Raw genomic sequence first — 15,122 nt, 5'->3', positions numbered from 1 at the left:
ACATCAAATGACCTACAAAAGGAATGGCAAATGGCAGCTGGGGTGAAGTGCACGGAAAGAACAGTTTGTAACAGGCTCCTAGAGGCAGGGCTCAAGTCATGTAAAGGTAGAAAAAAGCCTTTCATCAATGAGAAGCAAAGGAGAGCCAGGCTGAAGTTTGCCAAAGACCATAAGGATTGGACCATAGAGGATTGGAGTAAGGTAATCTCTGATGAGTCTAATTTTTAGCTTTGCCCAATACCTGGTCGTCTAATGGTTAGAGGGAGACCTGGAGAGGCATACAAGCCACCACAGTGTCTTGGACCCACTGTGAAATATGGTGGAGGATCGGTGATGATCTTGGGATTCTTTAGCAAGGCTGAAATTGGGCAGGTTAATCTTTTGCGAAGGACGTATGAATCAAGCCACATACAAGGTTATCCTGGAAAGACAGTTGATTCCTTCTGCCCAGGCAATTTTCCCCAACTCTGAGGACTGGCTTTTCCAGCAGGACAATGTGCCATTCCACACAGCTAGGTTAATCAATGTGTGGGTGAAGGACCACCATATCAAATCCCTGTCATGGCCAACCCAATCTCCACACCTGAACCCCACTGAAAACCTCTGGAATGTAATCAAGATGAAGATGGATAGTCACAAGCCATCAAACAATGAAGAACTGCTTACATTTTTATACCAGGAGTGGCATAAGGCCACCCAAAAGCAGTATGAAAGACTGGTGGAAAGCATGCCAAGACGCATGAAAGCTGTGATTAAAGATCATGGTTATTCCACAAAATATTGATTTCTGAACTCTTCCTGAGTTAAAACATTAGTATTGTTGTTTCTAAATGATAATGAACTTGTTTTCTTAGCATTATTTGAGGTCTGCAAGCACTGCATTTAATTTTGTTATTTTGACCATTTCTCTTTTTCTGAAAATAAATACAAAATTTAGTGCTTTGAAATTCAGAGACATGTTGTCAGTAGTTTATAGAATAAAAAAGCAATTTACATTTTACTCAAAAAATATACCTACAGTGCAGTGCAAATTAATTGGGACAAAGCATTTTTTAAGTAAAACCGTAAGTTGGTTACCAGTCAGTGATTCAAACCAGTTTTAACTGCTTTGAACAGGCACTCACACCTGTTCAAAGCAGTTAAAACTGGTTTGAATCACTGACTGGTAACCAAGTTACGATTTTCCTTTAAAAATATGCTTTGTCCCATTTAATTTGCACAGCACTGTATAAAGAGAAAAATCGGACAATCTGAAAATTTTGCAGTGGTCTCTTAATTTTTGCCAGAGCTGTACATGCCATTAGTGGTTTCTTTGTTAGTTACCCATGTATTTCTATTAGATATTTTCTTTTAGCTGGCGATAACCCAACAGTCGAGCATAACAGATGATATCATAGTTAGAACTGAGTGAGTTTTTTCGGGATCCCTCTTATTGGGAAAGTTATAGTGCTTGCCGAATAAGCTGCAGAGGGAACCCAGCTTCCTGGATCTCGCTGGCTGATCAGCTGATCGGCGCCGCAGCGGCATGTGTCGCCGCAGCTGTGTGACATTCACGACACATTTCTGGAGAGCCCAACAGACAGGCTCTCCATGCATGTGCCGTGACTGTGACACAGCCGCGTCACATGGAGCAGCGGAGCCGATCAGCTGTTCAACCGGCGTGATGCAGGTATCAGAGTTCCCTCTGCAGCTTAGGCCTCTTTCACACTTCAGTTTTTTGTGTCAGTTAAAATCCGCCAAAAAGGTGGAAAAGCGGATCCATTTGTAACTGATGTGAATGGATGCCACAGGATCCGTTTTGTGACGGATCCGCAGAATTAAGAATTTTAAAGGAACCGCTGGCCGGGAAAAAAAGAGAGTGAATTTTTTTCGTCCGCCAGAAAGGATTTCAGGGTTAATTTTCTCCCTGACTTCCTTTCTCCTGGCATGCGCAATTGAAAATGCGGATCCAACAACAAAAAAAACGTCGCATGGTCCGTCCAGGCATGCCGGCGGACGAAAAAAATTTGGCGGATCCTCAAAAAAACGGATCCAACGGATGGCCATCCGTCAAGATCCGCCAGTAATGCAACTCAATGGGGAAAAAAACGGATCCGCATAAAAAAATGGCGGATCCGTTTTTTTCAAAACCTGGCGGATTTTGACTGATGGTCAAAAACGGAAGTGTGAAAGAGGCCTTATTTGAACAAATTAGCACAACTCTAATCATAGTATAAATTCCCAAAGTACATTTTAGGGAACTTCTCCTTACCCGCGCTGTAATTCCATTTACTTTTGTAATTTCAGCTACTCTTGGCTTTGAATGGAGTAACACAGAAATGCTTGTACAGCTGCTTGCACTCTAAAATAAAAATCAATAATTAAAATCTTTGTCGCCTTATAAATTGTTTTAGAGAACTGATATGTTGCCTAGATTTAAGGGATAATGAATGTAGCTGATTAGTCAAGCAGGCACATGTAATATTTAATACATGGGCGAATCGAGCCCTTTAAATGGGCATAAGGGTTAAGGGCATAAGGGTTAAGGGCATAAGGGTTAGTGTTGTGTGAAATAGAAAAATTTATCTTTAGTTTTTATTTTTAATTGCCCCTTTAAATAGGAATCTTGGGCATGAATGATAGCTTGTTAAGGATTTTTTATTTATGATCTGCCTCAGCACTGTTCATGTATGAATAATAGATTTCTTTTGCTGGAGAGATTTTGTTTTCTGGCCAAAGGCAATAAATGAATGCAGCTAGTCATTGGCTCCCTCTGTGGTGTATTCTTCAGAGATCTTGAATTCTCCTTCGCTTTACTAAATAGCATTTTATTTTAGCAGCTAAATGCATGATTGTTTATGGTTTGTTTTTAATGGTTAAGAGTAGAGGTAAAGCAGTTTCCCAGCATTTGACTATTAAAGCGACAGTCATCAGAAAATTACTTTTAGTTTAAATCAGGTTTTTGTGCTTTAATTGTTAGGGGTTTTTTAACTTTTTTTTTAGGAATTTTTCATATCACAATCGTTAATATGGAAAAAAAATAACAAAAATAAATAATCTTACTATTTTAATAATGGCCACTGGGGTTTTTTTTAGAGTTATTTCCTGTCCTTTTAGGAAGAATTTTTAGCCGGCTCATATCACCAGTGGCATAAATGCAATGACATTAACATCTATATACAGCAAATAATGCAGGATCCTCTATTCACAATAGTCACAGCTGATCTTCCTCCACCTCCCTTTTCAGTAACAAAAGATAGGGTCTGAATCAGTCTTTTCTTGCCAATGTACATGTGAATTTCCCAAAACAGAAAGTTGTCTAATATAGTCCCAGTGGCAACAGTGAAAATTGCAAGATTTCTAATATATTTTATTTACAGATATGGAAAACATTGTCAGTTTTTTAAAAAATGTATATATTTGGCTTAAAACCCTAATCTAAAAAAAAAAAAAAAAAAAAAGACATTTTCTGATGGCCCATTCCCTTTAAGGGTGTGTGCACATGCTGCGGATTCTGCTGCGGATCTGCAGCAGATTTGGCCCTGCGGATCTGCAGCAGTTTCTGCTGCGGTGTACAGTACCATTATAACGTATGAAAAACAAAAACCACAGTGCAGATTTTTCCGCGCAGATTTGCTGTGGTTTCAAAACCACAGCACGTCACTTCTTTGTGCGGAATCCGCAGCGGTTTCACACCTTCTCCATTGTAGAGGTGTCAAACCACAGGGGAAAACCGCAGGCTATAATCCACAGATAAACCGCAGGTCTTTTGACCTGCGGATTTACCTGCGGATTTTGCAAAATCCGTGCGGAAAAATCCGCAGGTGAATCCGCAGCGTGTGCACACAGTCTAACACACATTCAGCTATTGGAAATGAAATGATTATGGTGGAAAAGGGAAGACTGCAGTATATTAAAACGTTAAAGTGTATCATTTATTGGCAGTCATTGGATACAGTTACACTTGCCATTCCGCATCCTTGGAACTGCTGGAGATAGCAGAGCACTGCACTTGACTATCTTCATCAGGTTCATAAACAGTGAAACTATAGAGCACATGCTTGACCAGTCCTCTATTCAGACTGATGATTAGGGACCTTCAGTTCTGGTTATCAGTGGGGGTGCTATCAGTCAGACCATAACCAATCTACCTTTTTATTCTTTATATATAAAATATGACTTTATAGTTGTCTATATACATATGAGCATTGAATAATATGCTAATGAGTTGCAAGTGGAGCAGGGTGGGATACAATCCTGGTGGGATAAAAATCCTGATGACCGGTTCACTTTAAAACACTCCTGGTTTAATCCATAAATATTGTTACAAAATACTGACCCAAATATTAGTTTTACGCAAAGCCCGTTATGACAAATATTAGGAGGACCCTCCAACTTCCTTTTCAAAATAGCATTCATTGGCAGTCAGAAGGTGACTAAGGAGAGCTGCTGTACAGGCAGGAAAGGTCTCAGTGGCAACAAAACAAAAGGGTTGAATAGGTGTTTCTCAGGGCTTTTTTGACTACCACACTGGTGTTTTCCACCATTGGTAACTACTGTACATTTAAAACTGCAATAGAACTTGTGTAATGTATTGATGAGCTGATCTGGAACAGATATTTTCTCCCTAATCCACCACAACCTAATCTGTTCTGTCCAGGATTGCTTGGAAATCCTATGCAGTCACTCTGGTCTGGAGCCCGATAAGAAAGATAAGTGTAACCGGACAGTGCACGATGTGGCAACAGATGACTGCAAACAGCTCCTGGAGAATCTTAGTGAGTGAACTTTATTCTTTATTTATCGTGGTATTCTGGTGGCTCAACATTTAAGCTGCATAGATCGCACATAGTCGGAAAGACTTATCACATAATCCTATTATAGTCTAGGAAGAAAGATTATCATGTTCCATCTATTCATCTTCAGAAGAAGCAATTTCAGAGGAAATCTAAGCAATATAATAGCTTCTTCTTTTAGAATTCTAATACTATGTAATCAGGGCTGTAATATTTGACATAATAGCATCTTCTGCATCTGCCCATATTAGTTCAGATTTTTAAAGTTGTGCAGACGTCATTACATTTATTATATTGGTATGATAAATAGTTACCAAATAAAGATATCTCCTATATTATACTTTTTGGAGTTCTTTTTTTACTGTCCACATTGTGTGGTGATGAGGCAGTGACCCAGGAAAAAGTTTAAAGCAAAACTTGTTTAAAGTCCAAACTCACAGAAAGTAAACCGCACACCGTATCCTCTGGATTGCAGCCAGGAAGCAAAGCTAGTCTGTGACCGAGACCAGTTCCCATGGGCGACTGCACCGCCGTGTACGCTGAGGGGTGCCAGGCCTTTTGGCTCCGCTTGGCTGTGTTGCTTCAAACAGGTGGGGCTTTGCAGAGCCTTCTGCTCTGCATGTTTGTAAAACCAAACTGACACACACCGCACCCTTTGCTGCAGGGGTTTTTGCAAGGAACCTGTGGCCGTAAACCACGTGAAAAACGCAGAAGGGAATGTAACGGACCGCCCCACTACCATCCTGTAGTCCGTTTAAAAAATAAAAGCCCTCCTAAATCTGCTCTGGACAAATAGCTTGCCCAAGACTAACACTTTTATTTAGCAATGCAATCACAGCTAAGCCTGTGACTGCAATGCACTCCTGCAACCTCAACACGCTTCTGTGCACATCCTGGGAGACAGCGACCCTCGCCTATGACGCCGGTCATTGCCTCACACACAGTAGTGTATAATATTCAGTACTACCTTATAGTCAGACATTTGTGTGCTATATCTGTGGTTTCGCAGAGTGCACTTACTGATTGGTGAAGCAATACTAATTTCAGGACTTCCATTGATCTTAAGGATGCTTTCACACTGTGTTCAGGCACCTGTTTGGTGGCCCCGTTGGGGCTTATATTCGAACCCCCTGCAAAACTGGATTCAGCGTAGACACCATTGGGGCCATAAACTATAATAGTGCCAGCAGAGCGAATGTGTGCTCTGTCTTGCATCATTTTCGTGCATGTACACCTACTGGAGACGGATATTCAGATGCTGTCTACACCCAAAATGATGCACGACAGGGCACACAACACGTATTTCACTACAAAAGATAGGCTCTAAGTCAGTGTATTGCTGCTAATGTACATGTGGATTTCCTGAAAAAAAAACTAAGGATGAGTCTAGAATTGCCCCAGTGGCCAGAGTGAAAATTGCAAGGTTTATTTTATTTTGTTTTTTTTTTTTTTAATAAAGATTGTTATAAACAAAATTGCTAAAATTAAAATATATGTCTATAACATAAAATCCTGAATAAGTCACTTTCTGATGAGAGGTTACCTTTAAATCGTGCCACATTTGTCACTTTTCCAAGCCAACCTCGTAACCCATTTGAAAATACTATAGTTGTTAGGCATTTGTTCCATAGCAACCAAACAGCTTCATTTTGTACATCTGCTCATGTTAAGGCTTGCTTGGCATTGTGCTGATGGCAGAGAAAGAAACATGGCACATATATAATATAATGTAGTGTAGCCCTATAAAAAGAAAACATGTCATCGCTGACCTGAACATCTACAAATAGATAAAATTGATTTGTTTCGGAATCATTGAATTATCACACACCAGTGACATGAATATAGAGCATAATGACTGCAATGGATGTAAATGTATTTGCAGATGGACTCCGGATCCCTGTTAAGATTTTCCTGGATGATGATATTCACATAAGCGACAACCCAAGTGATTTTGAAAGTGAAGGCATCTGCTATCTGCGTGTTCTCCGACAAACAACATGGGATGATTTTTCAGCGGCTGTAACTCAGGCTGTATTGAACCATTTAAGTGTTGTTATGTCTGATGGATGGGAAAGTCAAGAAGCCATGACATTTAATAACTCTGCAGAATCCAACCTTGGGCTTGGGGCAATCACGGACCTGTCATTCAAGCTAGGTACGGAGATTCTTGTAAGATACATGGCCTTCATAGATGTAGTTCCATTGTTTTGTGCTTAAGTGTGTATCTTTTTAATCAATGTCTATAATGGATATGATGCATTACTATAATCAATTAGAGCTGGAACGGACACACTAAAGTTGTGATAGTTTCAGCCTCATTGGTAAAACATTAAAAAATGATATGCATTTATATATTATATGATATCATACAGTATGTGTGTGCATGTGTGTGTGTGTGTTATATATATATATATATATATATATATATATATATATATATATATATATATATATATATATACTCTGTTTCACAAGGAGCTTGCATGCACATGCTCTTTCCCTAGGTAACCAGCCACTTCCACCTCTCGTTGATTGAAGAGGTTGCTGGCAACTTCAGGACTGAACAGTAAACTATAGAGTTAATCCCTCAGTTAAGGGCCTGTCACACTAAGCGATATCGCTAGCAATATCGCTATAATGTCACTGTTTTTTGTGACGTTATAGCGATATTGCTAGCGATATCACTATGTCTGATACTTCCGACCGCTCCCCCGCTGGTTATCGAGAACGTCCTGGACCGTTTCTCGTCGTCAGCTTCCTGCTGTGACGACGAGTGACGCGTGGACGCGGGCGGGAGGACGTCAGGATCGTCTCGTCTGACAGGTAAGTAGCGACCCCCGACCCCTGCGATGTCGCTGGTGAGATCTGCCTGTGTGGCAGCTCACTAGCGACCACTTAGCGATGTACCAGCGATCCTGACTGCGTCATATCGCTGGTCGGGATCGCTGGTACATCGCTAAGTGTGACAGTACCTTTAGAATGGAGAGGATTTTTAGTAAGGCTTAAAGGGAATCTGTCACCCCTTTTTTGAGATATCATATAATGATATCATTCAATTGTGTGTCACATAAGGATTCTCTTAGTACTCTTGTTTCCCCCTGACCACACCCCTTTCATGCATAAATACCTTTTTTATATCCGTTCAGATGTACGTAAACTGTCGCTGTCCGGTCCGCTGGGCGGGGCTTATTCACCTGCTCCCCCCTCCCTTTCTTGCTCTATGCATTTCTTCTTGTGTAGAGCAAGACAGGGAGGGGGGAGCTGTTTAATAAGCCCCGCCCATCGGACCAGACTGTGGCAGTTTACATACATCTGAACCGATATAAAAAAGGTATTTATGCATGAAAGGTGCGGGGTCAGGGGGAAGCAAAAGTACTAAGAGAATCCTTATGTGACACACGAATGATATGATATCTCAAAAAAGGGGTGACAGATTCCCTTTAAATTGCAGCCTTGCTTATTTATACAAGCATTTTGCAATGATACGTATTTAATAAGGTGAAACAACCCCTTCAAGAGGCATGCGCCTTTTATGGAATTGGCTGATATTACAGCTGCCATGCGCCAGTGTAAGAAATCTACTCCCGTTAGTGACGAGCAAAGTCTTATATTATTATTTTTGCGCCATTTATTCCATGGCGCTGTACGTGTGAAAAGGTATACGTAATAAAAAAGCAAGTACAATCAAGAACAGTACAAATGTCCGACTGGTGCAGTAGGATAGAGGACCCTGCCCGCTAGGGCTCATAGTCTACAATTCTAGCTTTTGTATTTAATTTAGATGTACAAACATGCTATTTACACGTTGTTTGCTCCTAGATTATTAAAGGTGAGCGAAGTCCATATAAAAAATGGAAACATGTCATTTATTTCAGTTCTATAAGTGGAGATTGTAGTTTACATTTATATAATTCTTGTCCAGAGGTCAAGCGGACCACTTCTTCTCGGATAGAGCCTGGTGACACAGCCATGTCTGATCTGAGCAGCATATTGCTGACATAGACTTCTGTCTACACAGTGGTGTATAGGTGTGAAAATAAACACGAGTTCCGTACAGCTTATGTTGTTACATTGCCTCTTGGGCATCAAAGGGGATGTAGATTACAAGCAGCATATATTAAGATATACATTTTTTAATAATGTAGGAAAGACTGTTTAATAATTAGTTACAGCCATCCAAGCCAACTTGCAAAAATGAGTAAATACATGTATTCAGTGCACAGGCTTGCTCTGCGTAAAAATAATAGTAGTCAGCCACTCCTTTGCCGCCAATTACTGGGCTCAGCGGTCATGCCGATTATAGAAGGCACAAGACTACTGAGTCCAATGATTGGCTGAAGTGATCACTGTGGTGCCATGTCGGCAAAGACTAGGGCAGCAGTGGAGAGGAAGGGGGTAATTAAGGTTATTTATTTTTTTATTTTTTGCTGATAAAAGAATTTCATAGTTTTCAGCTTGCTCTAGTTGTAACAAATTTGTTCCAAAAAATATGGACTGTTTATTGCATTTTGCTTTCAGGAAATTCTACCTGGTCTGTTGGTCAAATTTTCCTTCAGTCACCATGGGAATTTCTCCGAATGAGCAGGGTGGATCAAGTAACAGTGTTCATGCCAGGTAAGGGGGCGTTATTAGTCCTTTGTTATAGATGCATTATAAGTGCAGGTAATGCTCAGAACACGGACTCATTTCTGTTATATTTCATTGTACTCCCACCCCAGTAATGTATGCCATTAGTCACACAGCGCTAACACTCCAAATTCAGGCTGTGACTTCAGCTGCACACAGAGTAACTTTGGGCCAGAAGAAGGATCTGATGATCAGTCGATATCTTGCTCATCTGTATTGCTGAGACATCTGCCCGTTGGAGCAGTGCCGCGGCATATAAATATGGAGATGCGGTTCTCTGCAAGCTGTACAGGTGAAATAGTGCTGCGTGAGAGAAATTGTGCCCAGGAGCAATTCTTATGTCAGGGCTTCAGAGTGAAGCTCCGAGAAATAATTCAGCTGAGATGCCGATATTCCCATGAGACAAAACATGCTAGCATGCATTTACTACAAAGTGAAAGCTTTCAGAGATACTAAATATCAGCAAAATAAAAAATCAATAGGAAATCTGTACTAATTACAATGAGTCTATGCCCCAGTTTCAGAATGATAGTTATAATAATGTCCCATGCTGTCCCCCATTAATATGACAATTTTATATCTTTTTATTAAACTTCATAATCACTCTATTTTATGACTTTCTACACCAGTTGATCTGTACAAATAAGGGGTCCTTTTCGTTCTCATATTTTTTTCTATCTGCTTTCTGTCTTAAAAGGGTTGTCTGGTGAAAACATATCACTTTTCCATAGTATATTTGACAACTTATTGACCGATGGGGTCTGATCACTGGGTGTGCACAAATCAGCAGAATGGGGCATTTTTTTTCACTTAGGCCGGTTTCACACTAGCGCATTTTCAACGCGCGCACGGCCGGGGGTAGCTCCGCCCCCGATCCGGCTCTCTGCCCGGCGTGCCCGCCCCTTCCTTGTAGCGCCGCCTCCTAGCGGACAGCGGCGCCTGCGATCGGCGCACCCTATCTTTAGCATAGGGTGCGCCGATCGTGCGCAGGCCGTGCGCTAGTTGCGCTTTGACCTGCGCTGCGCACTTTTGACGGTGCGCCGTGCGCGCCAAAATCAAACTTTTCGGATTTTGGCGCGCACGGCGCACCGTCAAAAGTGCGCAGCGCAGGTCAAAGCGCAACTAGCGCACGGCCTGCGCACGATCGGCGCACCCTATGCTAAAGATAGGGTGCGCCGATCGCAGGCGCCGCTGTCCGCTAGGAGGCGGCGCTACAAGGAAGGGGCGGGCACGCCGGGCAGAGAGCCGGATCGGGGGCGGAGCTACCCCCGGCCGTGCGCGCGTTGAAAATGCGCTAGTGTGAAACCGGCCTAATTCAACATGGGGCTGCTGAGCGCTGCACTCAGCTTTTTCCAGCAGCCCTATAGTGCAGTGTTCCCCAACTCCAGTCCTCAAGAGCCACCAACAGGTCATGTTTTCAGGACTTCATTAGTATTGCCCAGGTGATGGAATTATTGCCTCTGCAGGTACTGCAATTATCTCCTGGGCCATACTAAGTAAATTCTGAAAACAATGACCGTTGGTGGCTCTTGAGGACTGGAGTTGGGGAACACTGATCTAGAGAATGAATGGAGCAGCAGTTGGGCTTCCGACGTGCCGCTCAATTTTGCAACAGGGAAAAAAGTGCCCCATCAGGGATAAAAATTCAGTATACTCTCCTTTGCTTCCTCCCCTGCCCAGCAGCTGTGGTATGGTCAGACCATGTCCCTGTATGGTCAGACACAGACATTACACAGTACACAGCAGGGGCACATTTATAAGATTATCTCAGCACAGGGACATTTTAATTAAACACATCCAATTGTGGAACTTATTATTATTATTATTATTATTATTATTATTATTATTATTATTATTATTCGAAGATCTATTGATTAAAATCAACTTTTGTTCGTGGGACAACCCCTGTAAAGGTATCCAGCAAAACCCTGTGAAAATTCTGTTGAGTTTTGTCCTTCGAAGCCAAATCCTCCTTCAGAGTTGATGATTACCCAGAAAGTGGATTTTTTCTCTGGCAACAATATTAAACTCTGTAAAGTCATCGCATCAGTAACACAAAATCTGGAGGTTATTATCATACAGTTGAATGCTTAGTTTATTCAGGACAGGTCCTAGTTAAAATCTGGGTTAGTAGCATGTCAATTGTTTTTCTTTGCACACAGGAACACAGTACACTTGATTTTTTTAGATAAGGAATCAAAGTTATGAGATGGGAAGCAAATGAAATGTTTATTTTGCCAGCTGATCATTTAATCATTGATAGTACATTAAATTCAGTTCATTATCATCCAAATGAGTAGCCTTGATGATTTGAGTAGAGTATGGAGGTACTCCATATGGCTTGTTGCCTAGACAAATCCCCTCTGTAGCAGCTCTTCTTTATTTGTATGCTCGATCACTAATTGCCTTCTATAACCATGAATTGATAGGTCAATTTACCTTCTAGCAGGTACAGGTTTCTGGATGCCTGAGATAGGGAGATTAGTTAGCACCCTTGGGGGCATGGACTAGTGGGAGTAAATACATTCTCTGCATGCTGCTGTAAAATGTGTGTGTGCTAGAGAAAAGATAAGTAATAGTGTCCAGATCTGATGCACTTCAGAGTAGGTCTACATGCAGAATCCTTTACAGTATTCATCTTTTTAAGACAAAAAAAAATCAGTTTCTGGTTCTGTATGTGTAAACTTATAAACTGGGATCCAGTTTTGGGCTCCACATTTAAAAAATGATATAGGAATGCTAGTCAGTTCAAAGGCAGGCTTATTACATGGGATGAAAGGGCTGTCTTATAATAAGGTTAGGAAAGTTGGACTTGCTCAGCTTAGTAAAACTAGTCCTCAAAGGCGATCTCATTTACATGTAAATTCATTTGTGGACATTATAGAGGCACATGATTAATTTCTTTCAAGGACCTTACAAAAGATGAACGCTTTTCTCATAACAAATTACATTGTAGGGTTATAAATAATCTAGTGATAGAGAAGGTATAATTGGTGGTGAAAGGCTCAACATGATGGACCTCTCATTTTATGGAACATGATCTGATTGGTCAGCAGTAATTTGACCATTTAAATAAAACTGCTTTCTGCTGGCTGCTATGTAATTATTTTTTGTATTTTATATTTAATTGCAATAGTATTTAATATGTCATTTTTGTCATCCCAGGTCCAAAAGTTGGATGTCTTAATAGTGTGGCTTATGCATCAATGATCCCACTCCAGACACTACAAAATTTCCTCCGTTTGGTAGGTTTTAATATTGGAAGTTGCACATAGTATCGCACTGATTTGACAATTATGGCCATTTTATCATGTGCCAGCATTACCTTATTTGTCTGCTTCACTGGGACATTCATTGGTCATGAAAACCTATTGGGCTAAGGGCTGTCCATATTGAGGCTCCACAAGCAGATGATGTGCAGAGACATTTTATATATCTTGTATTTTTCAGACTATACCATGCACCTACAATAAGATACACCCCAGGTTAAGATAGCAGGAAATAGGAAAAACACACTGCAAAGAGATACTAACAATAGAATTATTACTTTTCTATTCTACCCTAGTACATTAAAATTTGTGATAATGACCTCTCCACTTTACACCACCAGGGAAGTTTTAATTAATAGGAAAAATATATTATACACACACAGCTTTGCTGCTACATACATATGTCCATGTACATACACAGCTCTACTACATGCACATATACACAAACACATTTCTGCTACATATGCATATATAGACACACACAGCTCTTCTACATACACATATACAGTGTGGGAAAAAAGTATTTAGTCAGTCACCAATTGTGCAAGTTCTCCCACTTAAAAAGTTGAGAGAGGCCTGTTATTGACATCATAGGTAGACCACAGCTATGAGAGTCAAAATGAGAAAACAAATCCAGAAAATCACCCTGTCTGATTTGACAAGATTTATTTTTCAAATTATGGTGGAAAATAAGTATTTGGTCATTAACAAAAGTTCATCTCAATATTTTGTTATATATCCTTTGTTGGCAATGACAGAGGTCAAACGTTATCTGTAAGTCTTCACAAGGTTGGCACCCACTGTTGGTGGTATGTTGGCCCATTCCTCCATGCAGATCTCCTCTAGAACAGTAATGTTTTGAGCCTGTTGCTGGGCAACACGGACTTTCAAATCCCTCCGAAGGTTTTCTATGGGGATGAGATCTGAAGACTGGCTAGGCCACTCCAGGACGTTCATATCCTTCATACGAAGCCACTCCTTCGTTGCCCTGATGGTGTGCTTGGGATCATTATCATGCTGAAAGACTCATCCACGTTTCATCTTCAATGCCCTTGCGGATGGAAGGAGGTTTGCACTCAAAATCTCACAATTCACGGCCCCATTCATTTTTTCATGTACACGGATCAGTCATCCTGGTCCCTTTGCAGAGAAAGAGGCCCAAAGCATGATGTTGCCACCCCCATGCTTCACAGTAGATATGGTGTTCTTTGGATGCAACTCGGTATTCTTTCTCCTCCAAACACAACAAGTTTTGTTTCTACCAAACAGTTCTACTTTGGTTTCATCAGACCATATGACATTCTCCCAATACTCTTCTGGATAATCCAGATGCTGGAACTGCAGGACCTGGAATCCCTGGTGGCAGTGTGTTATTGATGGTAGCCTTTGTTCGGTGGTCGCCGCTCTATGCTGGTCATTCACTAGGTCCCTCCGTGTGATTCTGGGATTTTTGTTCACCGTTCTTGTGAAAAAGTTTGACCCCCACGGGGTGAGATCTTGCTTGGAGCCCCATATCAAGGCAGATTATCAGTGGTCTTGTATGTCTTCCATTTTCTTATTATTGCTCCCACAGTTGATTTTATCACACCAAGCTGCTTGCCAATTGCAGATTCAGTCTTCCCAGCCTGGTGCAGGGCTACAATTTTTTTTTCTGATGTACTTCGACAGCTCTTTGGTCTTCACCATAGTGGAGTTTGGAGTGTGACTGAGGTTGTGGACACATGTCTTTTATACTGATAACAAGTTCAAACAGGTGCCATTACTACAGGTAATGAGTGGCAGATAGAGGAGCCTCTTAAAAAAGAAGTTACAGGTCTGTGAAAGCCAGAAATCTTGCATGTTTTTAGGCAACAAAATACTTATTTTCCACCATAATTTGAAAAATAAATCTTGCCAAATCAGACAAGGTGATTTTCTGGATTTGTTTTCTCATTTTGACTCTCATAGTTGTGGTCTACCTATGATGTCCATTACAGGCCTCTCTCCTGGGAGAACTTGCACAATTGGTGGCTGACTAAATACCTTTTTTCCCCCACTGTACATACACAGTATACGTATGTGGACTGGCAGCAATTGAAACTGCAAATCCATGCCAGAAACCCATGGCTTTGTCTAAGCCTTCTCCTAGAGATTCCACAGAATGTCACATTTTTCCGATATGTATTTACTGTGTGAATGGATCTCGTAGAGCTAAATACATCAGCATAGAAGTATAAAGAAACCGGCAATAAGCGCAATCTGCTCTCAGTGATCACATTGGTAAGTGTTAAGTGCTAGAAGAAAAAATTCTCTTTAAGGGCCCATTAAGATAAATATATTATACGGATGAGTTCTACACATTTAAGTGCCCACATCTCTGACACACACACAACACTACATCACCACATCTTGCAGTTCCTGATCGAGACCTCAATGGAGGCTGCACAAGCTGATCACCTCAAAAACCACACAA

General features: G+C 41.0%; 1 protein-coding gene across 2 annotated transcripts in view; it reads left to right on the top strand.

Moving 5' to 3' along the window:
* CTTNBP2 (cortactin binding protein 2) overlaps window positions 1-15,122 on the top strand; it is a 218,321-nt gene that overhangs the window by 137,526 nt on the left and 65,673 nt on the right. For both annotated transcript variants that reach the window (XM_073573356.1, XM_073573355.1), the window contains exons 9-12: window positions 4,640-4,757; window positions 6,658-6,930; window positions 9,294-9,389; window positions 12,567-12,646. In XM_073573356.1, the coding sequence (XP_073429457.1) occupies window positions 4,640-4,757; window positions 6,658-6,930; window positions 9,294-9,389; window positions 12,567-12,646 (567 nt within the window). The remainder of the gene's footprint in view (window positions 1-4,639; window positions 4,758-6,657; window positions 6,931-9,293; window positions 9,390-12,566; window positions 12,647-15,122) is intronic.

The sequence above is a fragment of the Dendrobates tinctorius genome, unplaced genomic scaffold (genome assembly GCF_039654945.1).
Source record: "Dendrobates tinctorius isolate UK_male_01 unplaced genomic scaffold, ASM3965494v1 ptg000035l, whole genome shotgun sequence".
In the NCBI taxonomy this organism is placed as follows: domain Eukaryota; kingdom Metazoa; phylum Chordata; class Amphibia; order Anura; family Dendrobatidae; genus Dendrobates; species Dendrobates tinctorius.
Note: the sequence above shows the minus strand (reverse complement) of the source record. Positions and strands in the feature narration are given on the sequence as shown.